The sequence below is a fragment of the Bos mutus genome, chromosome 15 (assembly GCF_027580195.1).
Source record: "Bos mutus isolate GX-2022 chromosome 15, NWIPB_WYAK_1.1, whole genome shotgun sequence".
In the NCBI taxonomy this organism is placed as follows: Eukaryota; Metazoa; Chordata; class Mammalia; order Artiodactyla; family Bovidae; genus Bos; species Bos mutus.
In genome coordinates, this window is record NC_091631.1 from 35,255,771 (window position 1) to 35,282,210 (window position 26,440).

General features: G+C 41.7%; 2 protein-coding genes across 2 annotated transcripts; both read right to left on the bottom strand.

Moving 5' to 3' along the window:
* Positions 1-2,160: 2,160 nt before the first annotated feature.
* On the bottom strand, positions 2,161-3,104 carry LOC102276579 (olfactory receptor 10A3). The gene is given in 2 exon segments (XM_005901958.2): positions 2,161-2,843; positions 2,846-3,104. Coding segments are annotated over 2 exon segments (942 nt in total).
* Positions 3,105-18,245: 15,141 nt separating this feature from the next.
* On the bottom strand, positions 18,246-21,234 carry NLRP10 (NLR family pyrin domain containing 10). Its single transcript, XM_014480191.2, is given in 5 exon segments — positions 18,246-18,274; positions 18,277-18,577; positions 18,579-18,725; positions 18,728-19,071; positions 21,111-21,234. Coding segments are annotated over 5 exon segments (945 nt in total).
* Positions 21,235-26,440: the final 5,206 nt, after the last annotated feature.

Below are 26,440 nucleotides of genomic sequence, written 5' to 3' on the forward strand. Positions count from 1 at the left end.
TGTCTTACATTAATCCAACTAAGCAGAGAAGGCAATGGCAACCCACTCCAGTACTCTTGCCTGGAAAATCCCATGGATGGAGGAGCCTGGTGGGCTGCTGTCTATGGGGTTGCACAGAGTTGGACATGACTGCAGCAACTTAGCAGCAGCAGCAGCTGCTGCCATGAGGTTGAAGCTGGTGTTACCTGAATTGCTACTCTTTGGAGTAGAATTATAAACTAGCTATATTTTGTCACAGTTGGCACCAAATGAAGAAACAATGTAACTCTGAAATCATCACATGTGTGATCAAACTTTGAACCTTACAAGATCAAGTTCTATTCCTCCCCTGGGATGGAGACAGAGATCAATGTGACTTCTGTGACATTCCAAAGTTAGTGGTCATCCAATAAACTATAAATTCATCAAGGTCAGAAACTGTATTTCCCCAGGCACAGTCTCATTAAAACTCATCTTAACAAAAATTCATTGAATGAATGAATGGTATATGCCAATGAATGAAAGTGTATACCAAAAACAAAAACAAAACAAAAAAATAACAAATATCAAAACAAAGCTGCATATTTGGCTTGGGTTTAGGCTTCAGAGATTTTTTTTCCTAGATGGCCTTATTTAACTGGCCCCTCTAAGGGCAATGAGAAGGAAACTTCACTCAGAGACAGCATTTGATTAAAAGGACTTCCAAACGCCTGTTTAATGCCCTACTGAAAAGAAGATTATACAAGATTCAAATGTTACTCAAACTGGTTACAACCATTTGATGATGAAATTTCTTTATTGTGTGTGTGAAATTCTGATTTCACAGTTTCATGCTCCAGTTTTTTGGCAGAGGCTCTAGTAATCACAAATCGTTTTTCTTACAGCTGAATGACAATGGAAATAGTTTTTATCCCTTTATTACCACCCCTGGAGCAGAAATTAAGGAGAGCAGAAGCTCCTATGATGTAGATTCAATAATGCACTCCCCTCTCTGTGTACAAACAGCAACATTAAAGGAGAAAGCAAGCATTACATGTTCCAGATGTTGCAAAATGAGAAACTATCCTGAGGAAGATCACACCACTGATAATATGACTCAACGAAAACATGCACAAAAATCACTTAGTTTCCCACAATAAAAAAAGAAGAAGAAGAACCATCCTAGGTGGATAAACAAAGTGTCTATAATCTGAAACTATAAAGGAAAATTTAACAAAAGTCTCTAAAAACTGTGGTCTACAAGTGAAGAAAGATACTAACAGTATCAAGTGAGGCTTCAGGAAGTTCCCTTGGAATTCTCTGGTCCCCAACATTGGGTGACTATATGGGAAAATATCAAGAGAAGTTCTGTTTTGAATTATAATCTGTGTGAGACCCTTAAGTAGAACAGTTTGGTTTCCCCCAAATAGCTAAATTTTATTTACAAATTTATGGAAGATTCTCACTGCAGAAAGTAAAATCTCATCTATTTTTTTGGTCTCTTGAAGCTCTACCCTGTTACAGCAGCAGAGTGAGCCTTTGGATAAGTCTGAAGAATTACAATGATTTTGAAAAGTAATTCTGCCATAACCATTAAAATTTATAAGCACATACTCTTCATTCATCAGACTCACTTTGAGGAATCTGTCATATAGGAATAAAATAGCAGTACATATGAACGTATGGAACGAGAGAGAAAGTGTAAGTGTTAGTCGCTCAAGCATGTCCGACTCTTTGGGACTCCATGGACTGTAGTTTGACAGACTCCTCTGTTCCTGAGATTTCCCAGGCAAGAACACTGGATGGATTGCCATTCCTTTCTCCAGGGGATCTTCCTGACCCAGGGATCGAACCCAGGTCTCCTGCATTACAGGTAGATTCATTACATTCTGAGCCACCAGGGAAGACCATGAACATATGGAACTTGATATTTATTGAGCCTTCATCTTAATAACAATAATCCAGTAATATCTTGGATATTTATAATAGAGAAACAGATAAACTGTTTTATTACATTTTATCAAAACACATTCTCAATAAAAACTGAATCACAATCAAAAGAGAGAAATTCCTAATATACTGTCAAACTTGAAAAACTAAACAAATTATATATGTTCATGCTGAGAAATGTGTGGTCATTTGTTAAATTTAAGTAGAGTTCCATTGAGCAGTGACCAAATACCCCATGCCTTCTCACCACAGTTAGAATGTATGTAAATCCACTTTTCTTCGCCATAATTTCATCAAAGCTCTTTTCATCTCACTGTTTCACAAGCTGTAGATCAGTGGATTCAGCAGAGGTGTAAGCAACGTGTAAGCCAAGGACATCAGCTTCTTGGTTTCTGGGGAGTAGCCAGATTTAGGTTGTAAGTAAGTCATACTGGCTGTGCCATAGAAGAGGGTAACAGATGTGAGATGGGAGGCACAGGTAGAAAAGGACTTTTGCCTCCCAGTGGTTGATGGCATCTTCAGGATGGCAAAGAGAATTCGAACATAAGACAAGAGTATCAACGAGAATGGAACAATAACTGTCAGAATGGTGCCAGTGAATGCATAGATCTCAAACAAAAAGGTGTCTGCACATGCAAGCTCTAACACTGGGGGAGTCTCACAGAAGAGATGATTAATTTCATTGGGGCCACAAAAGGGAAAAGTAAACACCCATGTGGTCTGCACAGTAGCCACCATGATCCATGAGACCCATGAGACTATAACTAATTTTGTGAAAACCCTTTTGTTCATAGTCACTGGGTAGCTCAGAGGATGGCAGATTGCAGCAAATCGGTCATAAGCCATTGCCCCCAGGAGAAAACACTCAGTACCCCCAAAAAGGAGAATGAAGTACATCTGTGCAAAACAGCCTGCAAAAGTGATCGTAGTTTTTCACTGGAGAGGACCACCAGCATCTCAGGCATGATGACTGCACTGAAACCCACTTCCACCACAGACAGGTTCAGGAGAAACAAGTACATGGGAACGTGCAAGCTCTGTTCCAGGGAGATGACGACTATAATGATGGCATTTCCCAGCAGAGTCACCAGATAATCAGCCAAGAACACCCAAAAGAGCTGCCCTTGGAGTTGAGGAAAATTAGAAAAGCCCAAGAGGATGAAGTCAACCACAAAGCTTTCGTTTCCACTTTTCATTTCAATAGTGAAGCGTATATTGTTTTTATGGACCATGTATGTAAATAATAAAGTAAAAATCCAATAGATGAGAGTTTGAGTGTGATATTCTTGACAGAAGATACAATGATGAGTTCATTCTGAAGAATCAAGTTGGCAATTTTGACAATGGCTAATATACTGGAATAGGGACTCTTCCAAGTACAAATAAAGAAGTGAAGCATTTTGGCTCAGAAATCTTGTTTCAAAAGTACAAAATAATAGCAGATGTTCACCAGTAATTTTTTTGCTAGGTGGAAAATTAATCTTTTCCTTAAAATATACACAGACATTATATTATTTAAAATCTATTGTCTATTATAATACATTGATGTATGCATCTCTGCTATTTTCAATTTCATGTTTATATATGAGCTTTCAAATTAAGTATTTCAAATAAACAAATAGCAAATAGCAAAAAAAATCTGGAAAAAATTATAATTAGTAATTCAAAATTAAAACAAAACTTCAGTGAATATTTACTATAAATGCTAAGGTTCAAAATTCATTTATAATAACTTTGTTTAAAAAACATATATGAATAATATACCCCAACAAATACAGAAACATTTAAGAGGTTGAATTTAAAGGCACTTATCTCAGATACACCTAAGTAAATTGTTTCAAGCACTCCAGTTTCTAGTCAGAGTTGATCTGACTAATTATACTGAAATTTGCCTGAATGAGAAACTTTAGAGGTCAGTTTTCCATGGCCTATCCTTGTGACCATTAAAGTGACTTTCAAGGATATAAAAAAATACCATTTTTGTCATTCTGATCCTGTGGTTTACACAACCACTCTCTCTTTCAATCTCTCTCTCTCTCTCACTTCCCCACTACTCTCTACCCCATCATTCACTGACTCCCAACACCCTGATTTCTTTTTTGCTGTAACACTCATCACCAACTGAAATACCACATATTTATTAGAGTTTTATGCTTATTATTTAACTCCCCCTTCTGGAATATAAGCTCCAGGAGCACAGGAACTTTGTTCTGTTATTCACTGTATTCTCAGTGCCTGGAATAGATACTAAATGATATAATAGATAATAAACCAATATTTACTGAATAGATGGAATAATAAATATTAAAATTAGGAAAGCCCAGGGAATGGGCTTTCTGCCCTTAAGGAATGTAGTGTTTAAAGGAAAAATAAATCAAATTCAAAACGAGAGCCCCAGAATTAATCCATGGCTTTTGTAGAAGTTTGAGGCTTCTTGTAGGATTGGAAATACCACTAGATTGGAGGAATGAGCTTTAGTCCAGACTGCCACTACCTCCAAGATGAGTCCTTGCTTCTCTCTGCACTCAAGTTCCCCTGTGTGGTTGGGAGCAGACAAATAACCCAAGACATCTCTTCTGGTTCTGACATGAGTGTTTCTCCGATTTGTTCTTGGAAAACTGCAGCCTGCAAAGCTTCCCCTCCATGCAGATGACACACAAGCTGAAGGGAACACTGGAATCGTGGTGGATGAGCATGTAGGAGGCACACGTGCTGTCTGAGTCCTATGGGCTAGCCAGCCCCAAGCAGAGCTGATCATCTTCCCCCCAATCTTCCTGAGCCCCTCTCTGGGCAGAGCAACTCACTTCTCCCCTGATCTCCCCTCCAGTCATCCACACCAACTCTCCCCTGCCTCTAGCATCCTCCTCACTTTTGGACGCTTTGATCTTTAAAATCTGGAGTCCCTCTGGGCTCAGCAAGTTCATCCCTACTTTCACTGCTCCAGCTCACTGCCTCTTTTCCTCTCCTTTCAACCTCCCTCCCATCGTTAAATGGTTTCCAAACTGGCTTCTCCAGGTTTTGTAACTTCTCCTCCAATCTATCCCTCATATCCCAGCCAAAATAATACCCTCCCTCCCCAAACCTTCAGAGTCTCCTTCTGTCAGTAAAATAAAATGCCTTTTCTCAGCCTGTCATTTAAGGGAAACCAGAGTCAGGACAAGTACTCTAGAAATTTAAAGAGGGAAATATTACTTCTGAATGTAAAAGCAGAGTGAACAACCATAAGCACAGGATGTCATGGTAGAAGGGCCATGAAGTGGAAGCAGGAAGGCTGGCTTGCTGAAATCAAAGGTATTTATTCAATGACATCTTAGTACTAGAATTAGCCTTTGGAGGGTGCTTTGAAAACTAGCAGAATTTCACTGTAGGACATGAGGAAGCCAGGACAGAAAGACAAGCAATCTAAAGACATGTAATGTTGTCTTCAGTTCAGATCATTAGGACAATAGCAGAGAATAAAAGGCAAGGTGATTTACTGAATTTGGCCATAGTGATAAATTAAAATCAAATGTTTGTATCAACTTTAATAATTATAGTTTAGATATCAAAAAAATTTCCAAATTAGTAAACTCTACAGGAAAAATAAACTTTTTAAGTACCATTTCTAGTAGGCAAAAGTATATATTAAACTCCAGGTGGGTAAAACCAAATTAGTTTTAAAAATAAGAAAATTCAGAGTATATTAAAAATATACAAACTCCTGGGGCTGATAAAGTTAGAAACAAATTTAAATGTGCTGTCTTCATTAAAAAAAAAAAACTAAACCCGAATGGTCCATCTTTTCCTTTCAATATAAACTAAAATGCTGGCCGAATTCACTGACGTGTTCTTCTGACTCTAATGTTAACTTTCTGTAAATGACCTTGGGCAAACCACTTCCTCCTCTGGATTTCATCTTTCTCCATGACTAGCCTTATTTATGACCATCTGCCACTCCAGCTACAAACCTCTATGAACTGATAATTAGTGCAAGCAAACTACTTAGAGCTCTAATTATTGCCCAAACTTATGCTTGAATATGAAAGGTGGTGTAGTGGGCATTCTTACCTGAGCACTGATAGGCGTCTCCAATTATCATCGAGAAAATCTGTAAACAGTAAACCCACTGACAGGTACATAAGTAGACTCTCCAATTCCTAACCTAATGACTGCCTCTGACTTTCATCTCATTTAAACATATATTTCACTTCTTTACTGGAGAAATGCTCCCATAAAAGCAACTCAGTTGTTCAATGCACTGATTTTATAATATTATACAGCATTGAATTGTTTGATGTAGGAGAATCTTTCTCTAAAAAACTTACTCCCAATTTATATAGATTTGCCCATAAGAATATCCCATATGGACCTAAGAAAATTCAATTGCACAAACTTGGAGCAACATTCTCCGTTTCTATGGGGAATAAACACCTCTTCACTCAAGAGGCTCAATTCCACCATGACCTCCCCAATTAAGAAATTCTTAATTAGTAATACGAAATACATTAAGTTGATTGAAGTTACTTTGTAGAAAGCCTGGATGTCCTTACCAATGTGTTTGATATTTTCTAGTACAAATATAGTAATACTGAAATTTTAATGGAGAAGAAGACAATCAGATGATTTTATAATTGGGGCTTTTTGTTTTGAAGTCAAAATATCTGGACTAGTTTTATGACTGAGCAAATATGTAACTTCTCTGCCTCTATTACGTTTCTGCTAAAATAATGTTACTAATTTCACAAGGTATGTGTTAGAACCAATGTTCAGTCTATGCTGACAAGAACAGCCAAATTATCATGTTGTACACCTTAAATTTTCACAGTTATATGTTAAATGTATTTCAACGAAAAAACCAAACTTATCAGTTAAAAAATAAATAAAATAAAATTGTCATCATTCAGTTCAGTTCAGTCACTCAGTCGTGTCTGACTCTTTGCAACCCCATGAATCGCAGCACGCCAGGCCTCCCTTTCCATCACCAGCTCTCGGAGTTCACTCAGACTCACGTCCATTGAGTCAGTGATGCCATCCAGCCATCTCATCCTCTGTCATCCCCTTCTCCTTCTGCCCTCAATCCCTCCCAGCATCAGAGTCTTTTCCAATGATAACTGCTGCTATAAATTGAAAATTGTCACTACATTTATATTTTATTTATATTTTATAAAATATTTATGTATATTATATGTACAATATATTAATATATATTGTACTATATTCAATATATCAGATCAGATCAGATCAGTCGCTCAGTCGTGTCCGACTCTTTGCGACCCCATGAATCGCAGCATGCCAGGCCTCCCTGTGCATCACAAACTCTCGGAGTTCACTCAAACTCACGTCCATTGAGTCAGTGATGCCATCCAGCCATCTCATCCTCTGTCGGCCTCTTCTCCTCTTGCCCCCAATCCCTCCCAGCATCAGAGTCTTTTCCAATGAGTCAACTCTTCGCATGAGGTGGCCAAAGTACTGGAGTGTCAGCTTTAGCATCATTCCTTCCAAAGAAATCCCAGGGCTGACCTCCTTCAGAAAGGACTGGTTGGATCTCCTTGCAGCCCAAGGGACTCTCAAGAGTCTTCTCCAACACCATAGTTCAAAAGCATCAATTCTTCAGTGCTCAGCCTTCTTCACAGTCCAACTCTCACATCCATACATGACCACAGGAAAAACCATAGCCTTGACCAGATGAACCTTTGTTGGCAAAGTAATGTCTCTGCTTTTCAATATGCTATCTAGGTTGGTCATAACTTTCCTTCCAAGGAGTAAGCGTCTTTTAATTTCATGGCTGCAGTCACCATCTGCAGTGATTTGAGAGCCCCAAAAAATAAAGTCTGACACTGTTTCCACTGTTTCCCCATCTATTTCCCATGAAGTGATGGGACCGGATGCCATGATCTTCATTTTCTGAATGTTGAGCTTTAAGCCAACTTTTTCACTCTCCACTTTCACTTTCATCAAGAGGCTTTTTAGTTCCTCCTCACTTTCTGCCATAAGGGTGGTGTCATCTGCATATCTGAGGTTGTTGATATTTCTCCCGGCAATCATGATTCCAGCTTGTGTTTCTTCCAGTCCAGCGTTTCTCATGATGTACTCTGCATATAAGTTAAATAAACAGGGTGATAATATACAGCCTTGATGAACTCCTTTTCCTATTTGGAACCAGTCTGTTGTTCCATGTCCAGTTCTAACTGTTGCTTTCTGACCTGCACACAAATTTCTCAAGAGGCAGATCAGGTGGTCTGGTATTCCCATCTCTTTCAGAATTTCCCACAGTTTATTGTGATTCACACAGTCAAAGGCTTTGGCATACTCAATAAAGCAGAAATAGATGTTTTTCTGGAACTCTCTTGCTTTTTCCATGATCCAGCAGAATATTTATAAAATATAGTATATATTCAATATATATATATATTTATTTATATATATAAATACAAAATATATACTATATTTTATAAATATGTCTATTTATATATTAAATATACTTTAATATGAAATTAAAAGACGCTTACTCCTTGGAAGAAAAGTTATGACCAACCTAGATAGCACACTGAACAGCAGAGACATTACTTTGCCAGCAAAGGTCCATCTAGTCAAGGCTATGGTTTTTTCTGTGGTCATGTATGGATGTGAGAGTTGGACTGTGAAGAAAGCTGAGCACCAAAGAACTGATGCTTTTGAACTGTGGTGTTGGAGAAGACTCTTGAGAGTCCCTTGGACTGCAAGGAGATCCAACCAGTCCGTTCTAAAGGAGATCAGTCCTGGGTGTTCATTGGAAGGACTGATGTTGAAGTCGAAACTCTAATACTTTGGCCACCTCATGCGAAGAGTTGAGTCGTTGGAAAAGACCCTAATGCTGGGAAGGATTGGGGGAAGGAGGAGAAGGGTCGACAGAGCATGAGATGGCTGGATGGCATCACCAACTCGATGGACATGGGTTTCAGTAGACTCCAGGAGTTGGTGATGGACAGGGAGGCCTGGCGTGCTGCTATTCATGGGGTTGCAAAGAGTCGGACATGACTGAGAACTGAACTGAACTGAAAGTGCTATTATTATAAGGTTTTGATTTTATAATTTTTATGAACTTATAATTATTATTTTATAATATCATATTTTAAAAACTGATGCTCAGAAAGTATAAATAACTTAACAAAAACATACATACATCTAGAAAGTGGCAGATCCAACATTTGGAACTAATTGTTTTTGCTTTCACTGAGTGTCCAGTAAATCACTCTGATTTTCACATCGGTGATATTTTATGTATATGCAACTAGCAACAGTGAGAACAAGTAATTTACATTTATTATTTCTAGGCCATCAAGAATGTTCTACTACCTCTGGTATGGTTTTGACATGCTTATAAAGTTATTTTGTTACATTTGATTTTGTCGCAGGTGAACTTCATTCTGAGGCATTATTTCCACCTGGGGGAGCCCTGATATTTATCTGTTTTATTGTATCTGTCCACCTACTGCTGTGAAAAAGACACACTAAAAGCAGGAAGAGCTGGGTGATCTTTCTAAGCATGTAGCCACCTCAGGTATATCTGACTTAATGTGTTCTCTGCCAGTCACTTCCTACATGGTAACCATGTCCCAGATGTCATTGGACAGTGCAGGCTATTGTCAAGTGTAGCACACCAACCCAATCTCAAAGCTGTGTGGATTTACTTATATAAATTCAGTCTTTTCCTGGCAGTTCAGTTCAGTTCAGTCACTCAGTGGTGTCCGACTCTTTGCAACCCCATGGACTGCAGCATGCCAGGCCTCCCTGCTGCTGCTGCTGCTACTGCTAAGTCACTTCAGTCATGTCCGACTCTGTGCGACCCCATAGATGGCAGCCCATCAGGCTTCCCTGTCCCTGGGATTCTCCAGGCAAGAATACTGGAGTGGGTTGCCATTTCCTTGTCCAATGCATGAAAGTGAAAAGTGAAAGTGAAGTCACTCAGTCGTGTCTTACTCTTAGCGACCCCATGGACTGCAGCCTACCAGGCTCCTCTGTCCAGGCAAGAGTACTGGAGTGCGGTGCCATTGGCTTCTCCGCCAGGCCTCCCTGTCCATCACCAACTCCTGGAGTTTACCCAAACTCATGTCCATTGAGTTGGTGATGCTATCCAACCATCTCATTCTCTGTCATCCCCTTCTCCTCTCACCTTCAATCTTTCCCAGCATCAGGGTCTTTTCCAATGAGGCAGTTCTTCACATCAGGTGCCAAAGTACTGGAGTTTCAGCTTCAACATCAGTCTTTCCAATGAACACTCAGGACTGATCTCCTTTAGGACAGACTGGTTGGATCTCCTTGCAGTCCAAGGGACTTTCAAAAGTCTTCTCTAACACCACAGTTCAAAAGCATCAATTTTCAGTGCTCAGCTTTCTTCACAGTCGAACTCTCACATCCATACATGACTACTGGAAAAACGATAGCTTTGACTAGATGGACTTTTGTTGGCAAAGTAATGTCTCTGCTTTTTAATATGCTGTCTAGGTTGGTCATAACTTTCCTTCCAAGAAGAAAGCATCTTTTAATTTCTTGGCTGCAGTCACCATCTGCAGTGATCTGGGAGCCCAAAAAAATAAAGTCTGACACTGTTTCCACTGTTTTCCTGCCTATTTGCCATGAAGTGATGAGACTGGATGCCATGATCTTAGTTTTCTGAATGTTGAGCTTTAAGCCAACTTTTTCACTCTCCACTTTCACTTTCATCAAGAGGCTTTTTAGTTCTTCTTCACTTTCTGCCATAAGTGTGGTGTCATCTGCATATCTGAGGTTATTGATATTTCTCCCGGCAATCTTGATTCCAGCTTGTGCTTCATCCAGCCCAGCATTTCTCATGATGTACTCTGCATATAAGTTAAATAAGCAGGGTGACAATATACAGCCTTGACGTACTCCTTTTCCTATTTGGAACCAGTCTGTTGGTCCATGTCCAGTTCTAACTGTTGCTTCCTGACCTGCATACAGATTTCTCAAGAGGCAGGTCAGGTGGTCTGGTATTTCCATCTCTTTCAGAATTTTCCACAGTTTATTGTGATCCACACAAAGGCTTTGGAATAGTCAATAAAGCAGATATAGATATTTTTCTGGAACTCTCTTGCATTTTTGATGACCCAGCAGATGCTGACAATTTGATCTCTGGTTCCTCTGCCTTTTCTAAAACCAGCCTGAACATCAGGAAGTTCACAGTTCACGTATTGCTGAAGGCTGTTTGGAGAATTTTGAGCATTACTTTACTAGCGTGAGAGATGAATGCAATTGTGTGGTAGTTTGAACATTCTATGGCATTGCCTTTCTTTGGGATTGGAATGAAAACACCTTTTCCAGTCGTGTGGCCACTGCTGAGTTTTCCAAATTTGCTGGCATACTGAGTGCAGCACTTTCACGGCATCATTTTTAGGATTTGAAATAGTTCAACTGGAATTCCATCACCTCCACTAGCTTTGTTTGTAGTGATGCTTCCTAAGGCCCACTTGACTTCACATTCCAGGATGTCTAGACCTAGGTGAGTGATCACACCATCGTGATCATCTAGGTCGTGAAGATCTTTTTTGTACACTCCTTCTGTGTATTCTTGCCACCTCTTCTTAATATCTTCTGCTTCTGTTAGGTCCATACTATTTCTGTCCTTTATTGAGCCCATCTTTGCATGAAATGTTCCCTTGGTATCTCTAATTATCTTGAAGAGATCTCTAGTCTTTCCCATTCTATTGTTTTCCTCTATTTCTTTGCACTGATCATTGAGAAAGGCTTTCTTATCTCTCCTTGCTATTCTTTGGAACTCTGCATTCAAATGGGTATATCTTTCCCTTTCTCCTTTGTTTTTCACTTCTCTTCTTTTCACAACTATTTGTAAGGCCTCCCCAGACAGCCATTTTGCTTTTTTGCATTTCTTTTTCCTGGGGATGGTCTTGATCCCTGTCTCCTGTACAATGTCACAAACCTCCATCCATAGTTCATCAGGCACTCTATCAGATCTAGTCCCTTAAATCTATTTCTCACTTCCACTGTATAATTGTAAGGGATTTGATATAGGTCATACCTGAATGCTCTAGTGGCTTTCCCTACTTTCTTCAATTTAATCTGAATTTGGCAATAAAGAGTTCATGATCTGAGCCACAGTCAGCTCCTGGTCCTGTTTTTGCTGTCTGTATAGAGCTTTTCCATCTTTGGCTGCAAAGAATATAATCAATCTGATTTCAGTGTTGACCATCTGGTGATGTCCATGTGTAGAGTCTTCTCTTGTGCTGTTGGAAGAGGGTGTTTGCTATGACCAGTCCATTCTCTTGGCAAAACTCTATAAGCCTTTGCCCTGCTTCATTCTGTATTCCAAGGCCAAATTTACCTGTTACTCCAGGTGTTTGTTGAGTTCCTACTTTTGCATTCCAGTCCCCTATAATGAAAAGGACATCTGTTTTGGGTGTTAGTTTCCTGGCAACCCTTTCCCAAATACTCCCAAGTATACCGAGAAGCATTCACATTTTAACCTACTACAGATCCTCACAAGTTTGTGAGTTGTATACAGAGGCCTCTTTGCTTTGAGTCCCAGGGAAGGCAAGGAGAGGTGGCAGTGGATTTCAGTGGTAACTGGAGCTACAGCAGCTGATACCTTACTCCACCTGGCTCACAGCCACTGCCTGTTCTTCACGACCCTCCTCCGAATGGGGCAGCCAGATTGAGCAAATAATAGCACAGGATGACCAGTCTGAATCTGAGGTTCAGATTGCTAAGTCACTTCAGTCGTGTCCGACTCCGTGCAACCCCATAGACGGCAGCCCACCAGGCTCCGCCATCCCTGGGATTCTCCAGGCAAGAACACTGGAGTGGGTTGCCATTTCCTTCTCCAATGCAGGAAAGTGAAAAGTGAAAGTGAAGTTGCTCAGTCGTGTCCGACTCCTAGTGACCCCATGGACTGCAGCCTACCAGGCTCCTCCGTCCATGGGATTTTCCAGGCAAGAGTACTGGAGTGGGGTGCCTTTGCCTTCACGACAAATAATTTTTCAACGTATGTCCCATGTAAAAAAAAAATATTCATTGTCCATCTTAAATTCAAATTTAACTAGACATCTTATATTTCATCTGATTCACCTTCCAAGTGCCACTGTCAAACCCCACTCTTTCAGAAAGGACCCGAGAGCTGTTTCCTGGTTCTTTCCTTTTGACCATAGCTTTTTTTTTCTCATGGCTCACACCTCCCACCCTGCAAAGGGAAGCTAAGTAAGGAGATGAGGAGAGCAGCCAAGAGACTAGAGAGAGACCCAGAGCTTCCTTTTAAGAGAGCCATTTCCTTTTAAGAGCACACCAAAATCAGATTTCTCTGGTAGCTCAGTGGTAAAGAATGCACTTGACAATGCAGGGGACACGGGTTCGATCCCTGGTCTGAGAGAATCCCACGTACTGAGGAACAATTAAGCCCATGCACCACAACCACTGAGCTTGTGTTCCAGAGCCCGGGAGCCACAACTACAGAAGCTTGAGCACTCTGGGGTTATGCTCAGCAACAAGAGAAACCACCATAATGAGAAGCCCGCATACCACGGCTAGAGAGTAGTGCCTGCTTGTCACAACTAGAGAAAAGCCCATGCAGCAACAAAGACCCAGCATAGCCAAAAATAAATGAATAAATAAAAGGGTTTTTTTTTTTAATATTCATTAAAAACAAAAAAAAAAGAGCACACCAAAATCACAACTATCTGCAGAATAACCATCAGTGAAAAAGACTGGGACCTACCAGAAAAGACCTTCCACAGCTACAAGCATAAAGAAGAAATGAGACCAAGACCCATGGTGGGAGGGACCACCCCCAGGTGGGACACCCACGAACTGGAGAATAATTGTATCCCAGGGGCCTTCCCACAGGAGCACAAGTTCTGAGCCCCAACATCAGGTTCCCCAATCTAGAAGGTCCAGCACTGGGAAAACGAGCCCTCGGGGTATTTGGCTTTGAAGGCCAGCGGGGCTAAATTGCAGGAGCCCCTCAGGACTAGGGGAAATAGAGACTCCACTCCACAGATTTCACACACTCAGGGACCCAGGGCAAGAGCAGTAATTGATAAGAGCCTGGGCCAGACCTACTTGCAGGTCTTGGAGAGTCTCCTGGAGAGGCACCTGCAGCTCACCTGGGGACGTAGACGCCAGCAGCACCCATATTTAGGAGCTCATCCTACGCTGAAGGACGAGCTGACAGGCCGACACCATTGTGTGGGCTCCTTCCTCCAGCATTTAGGGCCAAGACCTGGCCCCACCTAATAGTCTGGAGGCACCAGTGTTGGATGCCTCAGGCCAAACAACTAACTGGGCAGGGACACAGCCCCAGCCTTCTGCAGACAGGGGCCTGAAGACCTCCTAAGCCCACTGCCACTCTGCCCACCGGAGGGCCAAGACCTAACTCCACCCACCAGTAGCCAGGCACGGGCCCCTCCCACCAGGAAGTCTGCGCAGATCTCTAGACCGGCCTCATCCACCCGAGGGCAGACAGAATTAGGCCAGACTCTCCCCACTAGCAGGGCAACGCAAACTTCAGGACACTCCAGATCCCATCAAATGAATCAGTCCTAAAGGAAATCAACCCTGAATACTCAATTGGAAGGACTGATGCTGAAGCGCCAATACTTTGGCCACCTGACACAAAGAGCTGAATCATTGGAAAAAGCCCTGATGCTGGGGAAAATAGAAGGCAAAAGGAGAAGGGGGTGGCAGAGGATGAGATGGTTAGATAGCATCATTGACTCAGTGGACATGGATCTGAGGAAACTCTGGGAGATGGTGGAGGATAGAGGAGCCTGGCATGCTGCAATCCATGGGGTTTCAAAGAGTTGGACATGACTTAGCAACTGAACAACAGCTATGTTCAGTTGACGCCATACACAACTGTGTCAGGAGCTACTTCCCCATCTCCACATACAGTCTGAAATGGGCACTCAGATCCCTATGCCCTGCCACCAGACTCCAGGAACCAGCTCTGCCTGCAAGTAGTCTGGCACTAACCCCAGGCCCTGGTTTCACCTGCCAGTGGGTGGGCAGCAGCCCCAGAGTCTTCAAGACCCTGACTCTGCCCACCAGTGAGCCAGCACTAGCCCGGGGGCCTCTGAGGGTTCCACAACCTGACACCTCTTATCAGGCCCTGCTTAACAGCAGCCAGCAGCATTCCCACGAGGCAGAGTCTGACAACCAACCAGACTAGAGGCCAGCCTAGCCTTTGTCTGTGTTCAGTATGTAGACACTTTATCAGTGTACAGTATGATATATTGTCTGCTCAGAATTCTTTCCTTAGGGATCCACTTTTCCATTCCCTATGTTTCAGGAGGTGCTGGTCCTTTCTTACTCAGCCCTTCGAATGTGACCTAGGCCATGAGAGTCACTCAAGTCAGAGTTCATTGTCCAGACCAAAGAGATTGTTCAAGGCTTGACACCTGCTCAGGGTCAGGTCAGAATCCTTCTCCAACTTCCCTGCAGGAGCTATTCATAAAGACTATTCCCTCCCTATGGAATTATTGGCTGTAAGAATGGTTTAGGTTGATGCCCCTTGTGGCCATCTTCTCTGACATATAAGAGCAAAAGGCAACTATAGAAAGAGCAACAGAGGGGAAAGACAGTGGAAGCCCAGATAACATTGTTAGAAAGAGCCAGACAGACCTAACTAGAAATCAGCTTTAAAAAAAGAAAAGAAAGAAAATAGTGGGTCATTTAATTTTTGCTTAATCTAGTTTGATTTGAATGTGAATCCTATGTAAAATAGCATGTCTAAATTTCAGTTGGATATTACATTCATTTTTTTTAAAAAACAGGTCTCCTGAGAAAATAATAGCAAATGAAGCAACTGACAAAGAATTAATCTCAAAAATATACAAGCAACTCCTACAGCTCAGCTCCAGAAAAATAAATGACCCAATCAAAAAATGGGCCAAAGAACTAAATAGACATTTCTCCAAAGAAGACATACAGATGGCTAACAAACACATGAAAAGATGCTCAACATCACTCATTATCAGAGAAATGCAAATCAAAACCACAGTGAGGTACCATTTCACGCCAGTCAGAATGGCTGCTATCCAAAAGTCTACAAGCAATAAATGCTAGAGAGGCTGTGGAGAAAAGGGAACCCTCTTACACTGTTGGTGGGAATGCAAACTAGTACAGCCACTATGGAGAACAGTGTGGAGATTCCTTAAAAAAATGGAAATAGAACTGCCATATGACCCAGCAATCCCACTGCTGGGCATACACACTGAGGAAACCAGAAGGGAAAGAGACACGTGTACCCCAATGTTCATTGCAGCACTATTTATAATAGCCAGGACATGGAAGCAACCTAGATGTCCATCAGCAGAGGAATGCATAAGAAAGCTGTGGTACATATACACAATGGAGTACTACTCAGACATTAAAAAGAATACATTTGAATCAGTTCTAATGAGGTGGATGAAACTGGAGCCTATTATACAGAGTGAAGTAAGCCAGAAAGAAAAACACCAATAGAGTATACTAACGCATATATAGGGAATTTAGAAAGATGGTAATGATAACCCTGTATGCGAGATAGCAAAGGAGACACAGATGTATAGAACAGTCTTTTGGATTCTGTGGGAGAGGGCAAGGGTGGGATGATTTGGGAGAACGGCATTGAAACATGTATATCATATGTGAAACGAATCGCCAGTCTAGGTTCGATGAATGATACAGGATGCATGGGGCTGGAGCACTGGGATGACCCAGAGGGATGGTATGGGGAGGGAGGTGGGAGGGGGTTCAGGATGGGGAACACATGTACACCCATGGCGGATTCATGTTGATGTATGGCAAAACCAATACAATATTGTAAAGTAAAAAAAATAAAATGTGAAAGAAGACTGCTAAATAACCAAGAATAAATATAAATGTGAGTTGATTAAAAAAAAAAAAAAAACAGGTCTCCTTGTTCCCATGAAAAACCAGCAACATGACTGGGCACCTGTTTTGTTGTTCCCCAAATATCTATGACTCTCAGGAGTTGGTCTGCTGAGAACACTCAAACTCTCTAGGGGCCAACACAAGCTAGCCAAATGGATTCCACTAGCCTCCTCAGTAACCCAGTACAAACTGCTCTTTAATTAAGTGCATGTGCACACTTTCGGGCTTCCCAGGTGGTGCTGGTGATAAAGACCCCACCTGCGAATGCAGGAGACATAAGAGGTGCGGGATCAGTCCCGCATCTAGGTCAGGAAGATCCCCGGGAGGAGGGTATGGCAACCCACTCCAGTACTCTCGCCTGGAGAATCCCACGGACAGAGGAGACTGGCGGGCTACAGTCCATAGTGTCACAAAGAGTTGGACACGACTAAAGCAACTGGGCAAGCACACACACACACATGCAGTTTCTTACACAGATTCTGTATATACACACAGTCTATGTGTTCAACAGGTATGTATATAATTATCAAATGTGGAGCCACCAAACTTTCCGTGTGAAGAAGAGTTCATAATAATGAGTGTCATGGAGTCCCACATTGATCACTCAAGGCTGAGTTAACTTGGATTCATATATCTGAGCATGTCCAGCAGTTTTCTGGAACTGGTCCACATGAACTCAACTTGTGAGGAGTCATAACAGCAATAAAACTGTGTGAAAGGCAAAAAGAGGGATGTCTGAGGGTCCGAGGCAGTGTCAAAACTCTCAGCTGCACTGGGGCTCTCGGCGACTGCTGAATGGGGTTAGGTTTGCGGCGCCTGGACAGTCTTTGCACCTCTGCTCTACACCATGGGCTGAGGTGTGGGAGACTAGAGAGCTGCCTGAGGAACCCCAGAACTTGATGGGGCCCCTGACTGAACTTCAATTTCCTCATCTGTAAAATGAGGGCTGGCTGGCTTCCCTGGTGGTCCAGGGTTAAGACTCTGTACTTCCAATTTAGGGAACGTGGATTCAATCCATAGTTGGGGAAATAAGGTCCCACATGCCAGGTGGTATGGCTGATGAATATATAAATAAATAAATAGATTTTTTTAAAAAATAGAATGAGAGCTGGGAACTGACCACATCTACATCTAGAATTCCATTTTCTTCTTTTCTCTACAGAGGGAACCAAAGCAGAAAAAAGAGATTATGAGTTAGCACTTAGAACTGACTGATATTTCCAGTAAGAAAAGTCAGGTAAAGGCACCTCTGGGGATAGTCATGATATGTTATTAGCATGGAGCTAAATCAAGTCACACTACAGCCTCCAAGACTAAAGGTCTGTGACAAGCCTTGGCTCATTTCCAACATGGAAATTTGAGAAGTTTCTCAAAATTTGTGAAACCACTATTTATTTAAGCTGCAATTGATCACATTACACCACAGTACAGACTGGGCACTGTGCTGGGCACTTCTGAGACCTCTCTGCCTCTTGCTATCTGCCCTTCAGCCAAGAGCAGACAACCAGCAAATTCCTAGAACCTGACATGCTTTGTAGAGAACATCATTTGCTTGCACAATGTCAAGGGCATTTCTAACTTGCTTCTCATCTGTGAAATACGAGCGTAAATAACTCCTCTTCTTGTCCTCAGAGAAACCTCTGAGGATGTGGTCAGAGTGTGGTTGTCTCAGCAAGGGCTCTGGATTCCACGAAGCCAGGGTCTGGGTGGTGATGAGAAGGGAGGACCTCGGCAGTACCGTCCTCCTGATTCAAGGGTGCAGCACGTACTCCATGAGACTGGACCTCGGCCTCTTCAACCTCTCTGCACAAGGGCCCCTGCAGATCATCATAGCCATCCAGGATGAACTGGAACCACTCCAGCTGCCTCAGAAGCTCTGTGACAGCTGCTTGATTGTCCCTACAACACCAGAGGAGGAGCTGGTCCAGTTTGCCTTCTGCCAGCAGGGCCACATATAAGGACCCACTCTACAGCTCACATATAAGACATCATCAAACCAGCCTGGGTACAGGGTGCCAGTGGTCTAGTCCAGCACCATTTTTCTGGCCAGGGTTATCTTTCCTATGCCAGCTGACCCCTGTAGTGCCACTCTGGGTGGGACCTTGGAGGGCTCTTCTCATGGATCAAATACAGCCTTCACTGCGACAGAGTCCAGCTCCAGCTCCCAGCTGGGGCAGGGAGATGAGTCTGGGCTCCCTGAGCTGGGCATGGACACCGGAAGAAGCTGGTCATGGTTGCCATTGTTGCCCCTTCTTGACTCTCCTGTAGGTGGCACACATGCTCTCCTGTCCATAATCTGTGCTAGACAAGTGGGGTGTTATGTAGTGAGATGGGAATAAAAAGAGAGTAACGCTGGCCTCTGTCCTTTATTCTTATCTTCTGTGTTCCGCTCTGAAGATTATACTTCTAGCAACATGGAGAGTGCCCGTTTCAAGTATGTGTATGTGAGTTTGTGTATGTATGTGTGCCTGTGCATATATGCATGTGTGGTGTGCTTGTGCCCAGCTATATAAGTGTGCAAGGCTGTGTTCTGTGTGTGTGTGGGTGTTCGTGCAGTGTGAGTTAATCCTTGTTTCCCCACATGCTCATGAAAGTGTGCTATGGAAGTTTGTGTATTTTTGCATAGGGAAGGCATCAGTGTACATCAGCATGTATCTTTGTAAAAATATATGTATATGAAAAAGTCACTGTATGTGTAAATGTCTGAGTGTTCATGTGAAATGTCCCCATGTGAACTGGTGAAGACAGAAAGAGGAGAAAGGGAAACTGGAGAATGGTGACTTCATAGGAGCCCATTCCTGGTAAAGGTAAGCCAGGTGCTAAAGATAAACCAGCTTCTGAGCAGGAGCCCCCCAACTCCTGGTCTACAGAACCCTCCTGTCTCTGTGTCAGAGGAGCTACCAGGCATGAAAGGAGACTGTGGAGGAAGCACTGGTTCCACAGACCCTCCTTTCTCATCCAGCACCCTAGAAGGGATGGGGGCTGTTTAGGCTGCATGACCGCCCCGCCCTCTAGGGGGCATCAGTCCACTGGTTCCTTGTGAGAAGCAGCCTGAGCTGCCTGTATGAGAGATGCTGGAGAAAGGTTTGAGCTCACTGCTTGAGGCTGCTTCTTCTAGTTAGCAGAATACCTTCACGAACACCACCCCCAACTTCTAAGCTCCTCATACTTTCCCCTCCTCTAGTATGACAACTGGACGGGAGGGCATTAGAAGATACTCTAGTCTTTCTATTAATAAATACCCACCCTCCACCTGGCAGTGACCATGAAGCAGAAGATAGATGGGCCCCAGGCTGAGGACCTAAAGTCTGTTCCCTGTGGACAGATGTGTGCGTATATGCTCGGATGCTCAGTGGAGTCCAACTCTTGGAATATAGCAACCTCATGGACTATAGCCCACTAGGCTCCTCTGTCCATGGAAGTGTTCAGGGAACAGTACGAGAGTGTGTTGCCATTTCCTACTCCAGGGGATCTTCGCAACCTAGGAACTGAACCCACATCCCTCCATCTCCTGTATTGACAGGCAGATTCTTTGCCACTGAGCTTCCTGGGAATCCCCTGTGGGCAGATACTCCAAGATAAACAAAATAACAGGGGCAGAGAGGAGCCAAGACCTGCCCAGATAAAAGATAAAGAAAATACATATTTCTCAACTCTTGAGGTCAAGGAGACTTTTCCAGCCATCCATGCACAGAAAAGCTCTTGGGGGGCTAAAAAGGGAGAGGGTGTCACCCCATAATAGATGGTGTCAAGCTTCCCACAGGCCTCTGCACTGGAATCCACCTTGGCTAAGAGTGGAGGACCCTGAGGTATACCAAATACAGACTCAGAGCCAGGCAAAATAAGATGATTGGCCAGAGGAAACCCAGAAGAAATGCCCCATATAAAATACACAGAAACACAACTCTCTCTGACCCCATCCATGTGTGCCTATTCACACGTACTTTTTTTACTTCCTAATAAACACTTGTTTCACCATTTTCCATCTCTTTGTTGAAATTCATTTCTACAAAGCAGACAAGCCAGGGCCTTGCCAGTAGCCACTGGCCCTCATGGTCTAGTGGTTGGAATTTGGAGCTCTCATTACCGTGGCCTGGCTTCAGTCTCTGGTCAGGGAACTGACATCCTGCTTCCTCTTACTGCTAACCAAGGCCACCCAAAATCAGTCAGAGCCTTCAGCTCAAGGCCACTAGGACCCTGAGGCACTGGAGCTCCCAGGCAAGGGCAGAGGGCAAGAGTGAGACAAGGCAGGAATTATAGGCTGGGAGGGGAGGAGTCTCTGGAAATACCATGGACCAAGGGAGAGTGCCAGGGCCTCCTCTGTCCCCTGCTGCACTCGCCATCCAGACAAATGTGGCTGAGCTCCAACAGGTTCACGACCTTTGAGACCTTGAGCACCACTTTCACAGCCTCCTGGGCTCCATACATTACTTTAGAGTCAATGCAAATCCAATCTAAATTCATCTTTATGAACTTAATATAAAACCCAGACCCATTACACTCATAAATTTAATACAAAAATCCTAAACAAAATATTAGCAATCTGAATCCAGTATTGTGTGGAAGAAGTAATATGTAGTAAACAAATTGGGTTTAGCTCAAGAATGGGAGACTGTTTTAATTTTTTTAATCTACAAATATTAATCTCATTAAAAATTAAAAGAAATAAAATGTATAATCATAATTGAGCTACAAAAAACTATAAAACTGAAAACTATTCATAACTATTTTTAAGAAACTTTCTTAGTGAACTAGATATTGTAAGGAATTCCTTGAACTCATTAGGAATTGTAGAAATTACTTAACATCATTAATGGAACCTACAAAAATAGCCCCAGGAAACATTATTCAAATAGGTAAAGATTAGAAACATTAGAAAAGATTAGAAAAAGTATTATTCCCTTTAAAATCAGGACCAAAACAGACACAATTGCTATCACCACTTTAATTCTATTTTTCTAGAGTCTGTAGACAGCACAATTAAAAAGTGGGGAGGGAGAAGACAAAGGTATAATGACTAGGAATGAAAAAATGAAAGCTATTTTCTGCAAAGAATGATTATCTGTATAGAAAACAAAAAAATTAATAGATAAATTATTAAAAATGATAGGTGAATAGAGCTGACAGATGATTAACTGTTGCAGTTTTATGAATTAGCAATAAAAAATTAGAAAATATAGTTATAAATGCCATATCTACAAAAGCAACAAAAATATAAACAAAATATGTGTATACTATACACAAAAAAATATAAAATCTTATAGAACTACATCAAATAAGGCCTAAATAAATTACGTACCATATTCACAAATAGGTCAACTTAATATCACAAAGTTGTCAGTTCAGCTCTAATCTTTAGAGTCAATGCAATCGAAATCCATCAAATTTTACAAATTTATAAAAAACAAAAGTAAACAAGTGGGACCTAATTAAACTTAAAAGCTTTGGCACAGCAAAGGAAACTATAAGCAAGGTGAACAGACAACCCTCAGAATGGGAGAAAATAATAGCAAATGAAACAACTGACAGAGGATTAATTTCCAAAATATACAAACAGCTCATACAACTCAATACCAGAAAAACAAACAACCCAATCGAAAAGTGGGAAAAAGACCTAACCAGACATTTCTCCAAAGAAGACATACTGATGGCGAACAAACACATGAAATATCCTCAGCATCATTCATTATTCAGTTCAGTTCCATCACTCAGTTGTGTCTGACTCTTTGAGACCCCATGAATTGCAGCACACCAGGCCTCCCTGTCCATCACCAACTCCTAGAGTTCACTCAGACTCAAGTCCATCAAGTCAGTGATGCCATCCAGCCATCTCATCCTCTGTCGTCCCCTTCGCCTTCTGCCCCCATCCCTCCCAGCATCAGAGTCTTTTCCAATGAGTCAACTCTTCGCATGAGGTGGCCAAAGTACTGGAGTTTCAGCTATAGCATCAGTCCTTCCAAAGAACATCCAGGACTGATCTCCTTCAGAATGGACTGGTTGGATCTTCTTGCAGTCCAAGGGACTCTCAAGAGTCTTCTCCAACACCACAGTTCAAAAGCATCAATTCTTTGGCGCTCAGCTTTCTTCACAGTCCAACTCTCACATTCATAAATGACCACTGGAAAAAACATAACCTTGACTAGATGGACCTTTGTTGGCAAAGTAATGTCTCTGCTTTTCAATATGCTATGTAGGTTGGTCATAACTTTCCTTCCAAGGAGTAAGCGTCTTTTAATTTCATGGCTGCAGTCACCATCTGCAGTGATTTTGGAGCCCCAAAAAATCAAGTCTGACACTGTTTCCACTGTTTCCCCATCATTATTAGAGAAATGCAAATCAAAACTACAATGAGATATCATCTCATACAAGTCAGAATGACCATCATCAAAAAGTCTGCAAATGGTTAGTGCTGGAGACGGTGTGGAGAAAAGGGAATGCTCTTGCACTGTTGGTGGGAATGTACATTGATACAGCCACTATGGAAGATGGTATGGAGATTCCTTAAAAAAAAAAAACTAGGAATAAAACCACCATATGACCCTGCAATCCCTCTCCTAGGCATATACCCTGAGAAACCAAAATTGAAAAATTCACATGTATCCCATTGTTCATTGCAGCACTATTTACAATAGCTAGAACATAGAAGCAACCTAGATGTCCATCAACAGATGAATGGATAAAGCAGTTGTGGTACATATACACAATGGAATATCACTCAGCCATAAAAAGGAACGCATTTGAGTCAGTTCTAATCGAATGGATGAACCTAAAACCTATTATACAGAGAGAAGTAAGTCCAAAAGAGGAAGATAAATATCATATTCTAACGCATATATACAGAATCTACAAAAATGGTACTGAAGAATTTATTTACAGGGCAGCAATGGAGAAACAGACATACAGAATAGACTTATAGACATGGGGAGAGGAGAGGAGAGAGTGAGATGTATGAAAAGAGTAACATGGGAACTTACATTACCATATGTAAAATAGATAGCCAAAGAGAATTTGCTGTATGGCTCAGGGAACTCAAACAGGGGCTCTGTATCAACCTAGAGGGATGGGATGGGGATAGGATGGGAGGGAGGTTCAAAAAGGAGGGGATATAAGTGTACCTATGGCTGATTCATGTTGAGGTTTGACAGAAAACAACAAAATTCTATAAAGCAAGTATCCTTCAATTAAAAAAATTAATTAAAAAATGTTTTACAAATTTACCTAAACATATAGGAAAGAACAAAAGGCCAAGAATAGGCAAAACACTTTTAAAGAAAAAGATGGCAGAAGGGAGGAAGAACCTGCCCTACCAAACACTGAGACATATTCCAAAACTACAGCAATTAAAATAACCTAATATCAGGCCTGCTCTACTAGATTTCAAGACTTTTTTTTTTTTTGGCTGTATTGTGCAGCTGGCAGGACCTTAGTTCTCTGACCAGGAATTGAACCTGGGCCCCCAGCAGTGAAAGTCCAAAATCCTAACCACTGGACCACCAGGGAATTCCCAAGACTTATTCTAAAACCAGAGACATAGTCATTAATAAATCATTATATTTGTGTAGAATAGACAAAATGGAAAAGAAAAAAAAGAGCCAGGATTAGTACCTGACATTTATGAAACTTTGATATAATCATGGCAGATCAATGAGGAAAGAAATAACAATTCAAAAGTCAAAATTTTTAAATTCCAGATAAATTAAGGGGTTAGAACAAAATTTTAAAAAAACATTAAAATATAAAGAAAATATATGCCTATCTTTATGATATTCAAATAGGAAGGATTTCTTAAACCAGACCCAAAAAGCTCTAACCATAAAGAAAGTATTGACAATCTTTACTACACTACAACCAAGATTGGTTCTTCAAAAAAATACCTCATGGGAAGTGAAAAAGAAAATATATAAACTTGCAGAATGTATTTGAAACATTTATGACTGATAAGAGATGGGTATAAAGGTATGTAAAGAAATCCCTTTTAAAAATAAAATAAATAATATATAAGTAACTAAATAAGCAACCTAATAGAAACCAGAGCAAATGACATGAAAAGATTTTTCATGGAAGTCAAAATAGGCATGGCCACTGACATATAAAGAGATACTCAACCTCATTAGTAACCTGGAAAATGCAAATTAAGCCCACAAATAGATATACCATTAAATATTCATTCAATTGGGAAAAATTAAGATGTTTCAGAGTTCACTCATCAGTGAGTACTTTTATATATTGCTAACAGTAGGGTAAATTGGTAAAACCCCTAGGAAAACAAGTTGCTTTGGAGGCTGGAAGTCTGGGATCAGAATGCCAACAAGGTCAGTTTCTTTTGAGTGCTCTCTTCCTGGCTCACAGACCATTATCTTCTCACTATATCCTCACAGTGTGGACTTCTTATAAGACCACATTCCTATTAAATTAAAGTCCCAACCTCATAACCTTATTCAACTTTAATTACTTCTTAAAGACCCTATCTTGAGATAAAGCACCATAACCATTGGGGTTTATGATGAATTTGGGGAGGCCACAACTGGACAGTTCAGTTCAGCTCAGTCGCTCAGTTGTGTCCAACTCTTTGTGACCCCATGAATTGCAGCACGGCAGGCCTGCCTGTTGATCACAAACTCCGGGAGTTCACAGACTCACGTCCATCGAGTCAGTGATGCCATCCAGCCATCTCATCCTCTGTCGTCCCCTTCTCCTCCTGCCCCCAATCCCTCCCAGCATCAGAGTCTTTTCCAATGAGTCAGCTCTTCACATGAGGTGGCCAAAGTACTGGACTTTCAGCTTCAGCATCATTCCTTCCAAAGAAATCCTAGGGCTGATCTCCTTCAGAATGGACTGGTTGGATCTCCTTGCAGTCCAAGGGACTCTCAAGAGTCTTCGCCAACACCACAGTTCAAAAGCATCAATTCTTCGGCGCTCAGCCTTCTTCCCAGTCCAACTCTCACATCCATACATGACCACAGGAAAAACCATAGCCTTGACTAGATGGACTTTGTTGGCAATGTAATGTCTCTGCTTTTCAATATGCTATCTAGGTTGGTCATAACTTTTCTTCCAAGGAGTAAGCGTCTTTTAATTTCATGGCTGTAGTCACCATCTGCAGTGATTTTGGAGCCCAAAAAAATAAAGTCTGACACTGTTTCCACTGTTTCCCCATCTATTTCCCATGAAGTGGTGGGACTGGATGCCATGATCTTCGTTTCTGAATGTTGAGCTTTAAACCAACTTTTTCACTCTCCACTTTCACTTTCATCAAGAGGCTTTTGAGTTCCTCTTCACTTTCTGCCATAAGGGTGGTGTCATCTGCATATCTGAGGTTATTGAGATTTCTCCCAGCAATCTTGATTCCAGCTTGTGTTTCTTCCAGTCCAGCATTTCTCATGATGTACTCTGCATATAAGTTAAATAAGCAGGGTGACAATATACAACCTTGACATACTCCTTTTCCTATTTGGAACCAGTCTGTTGTTCCATGTCCACTTCTAACTGTTGCCTCTTGACCTGCATACAGATTTCTCAAGAGGCAGATCAGGTGGTCTGGTATTCCCATCTCTTTCAGAATTTCCCACAGTTGATTGTGATCCACACAGTCAAAGGCTTTGGCATAGTCAATAAAGCAGAAATAGATGTTTTTCTGGAACTCTCTTGCTTTTTCCATGATCCAGCGGAT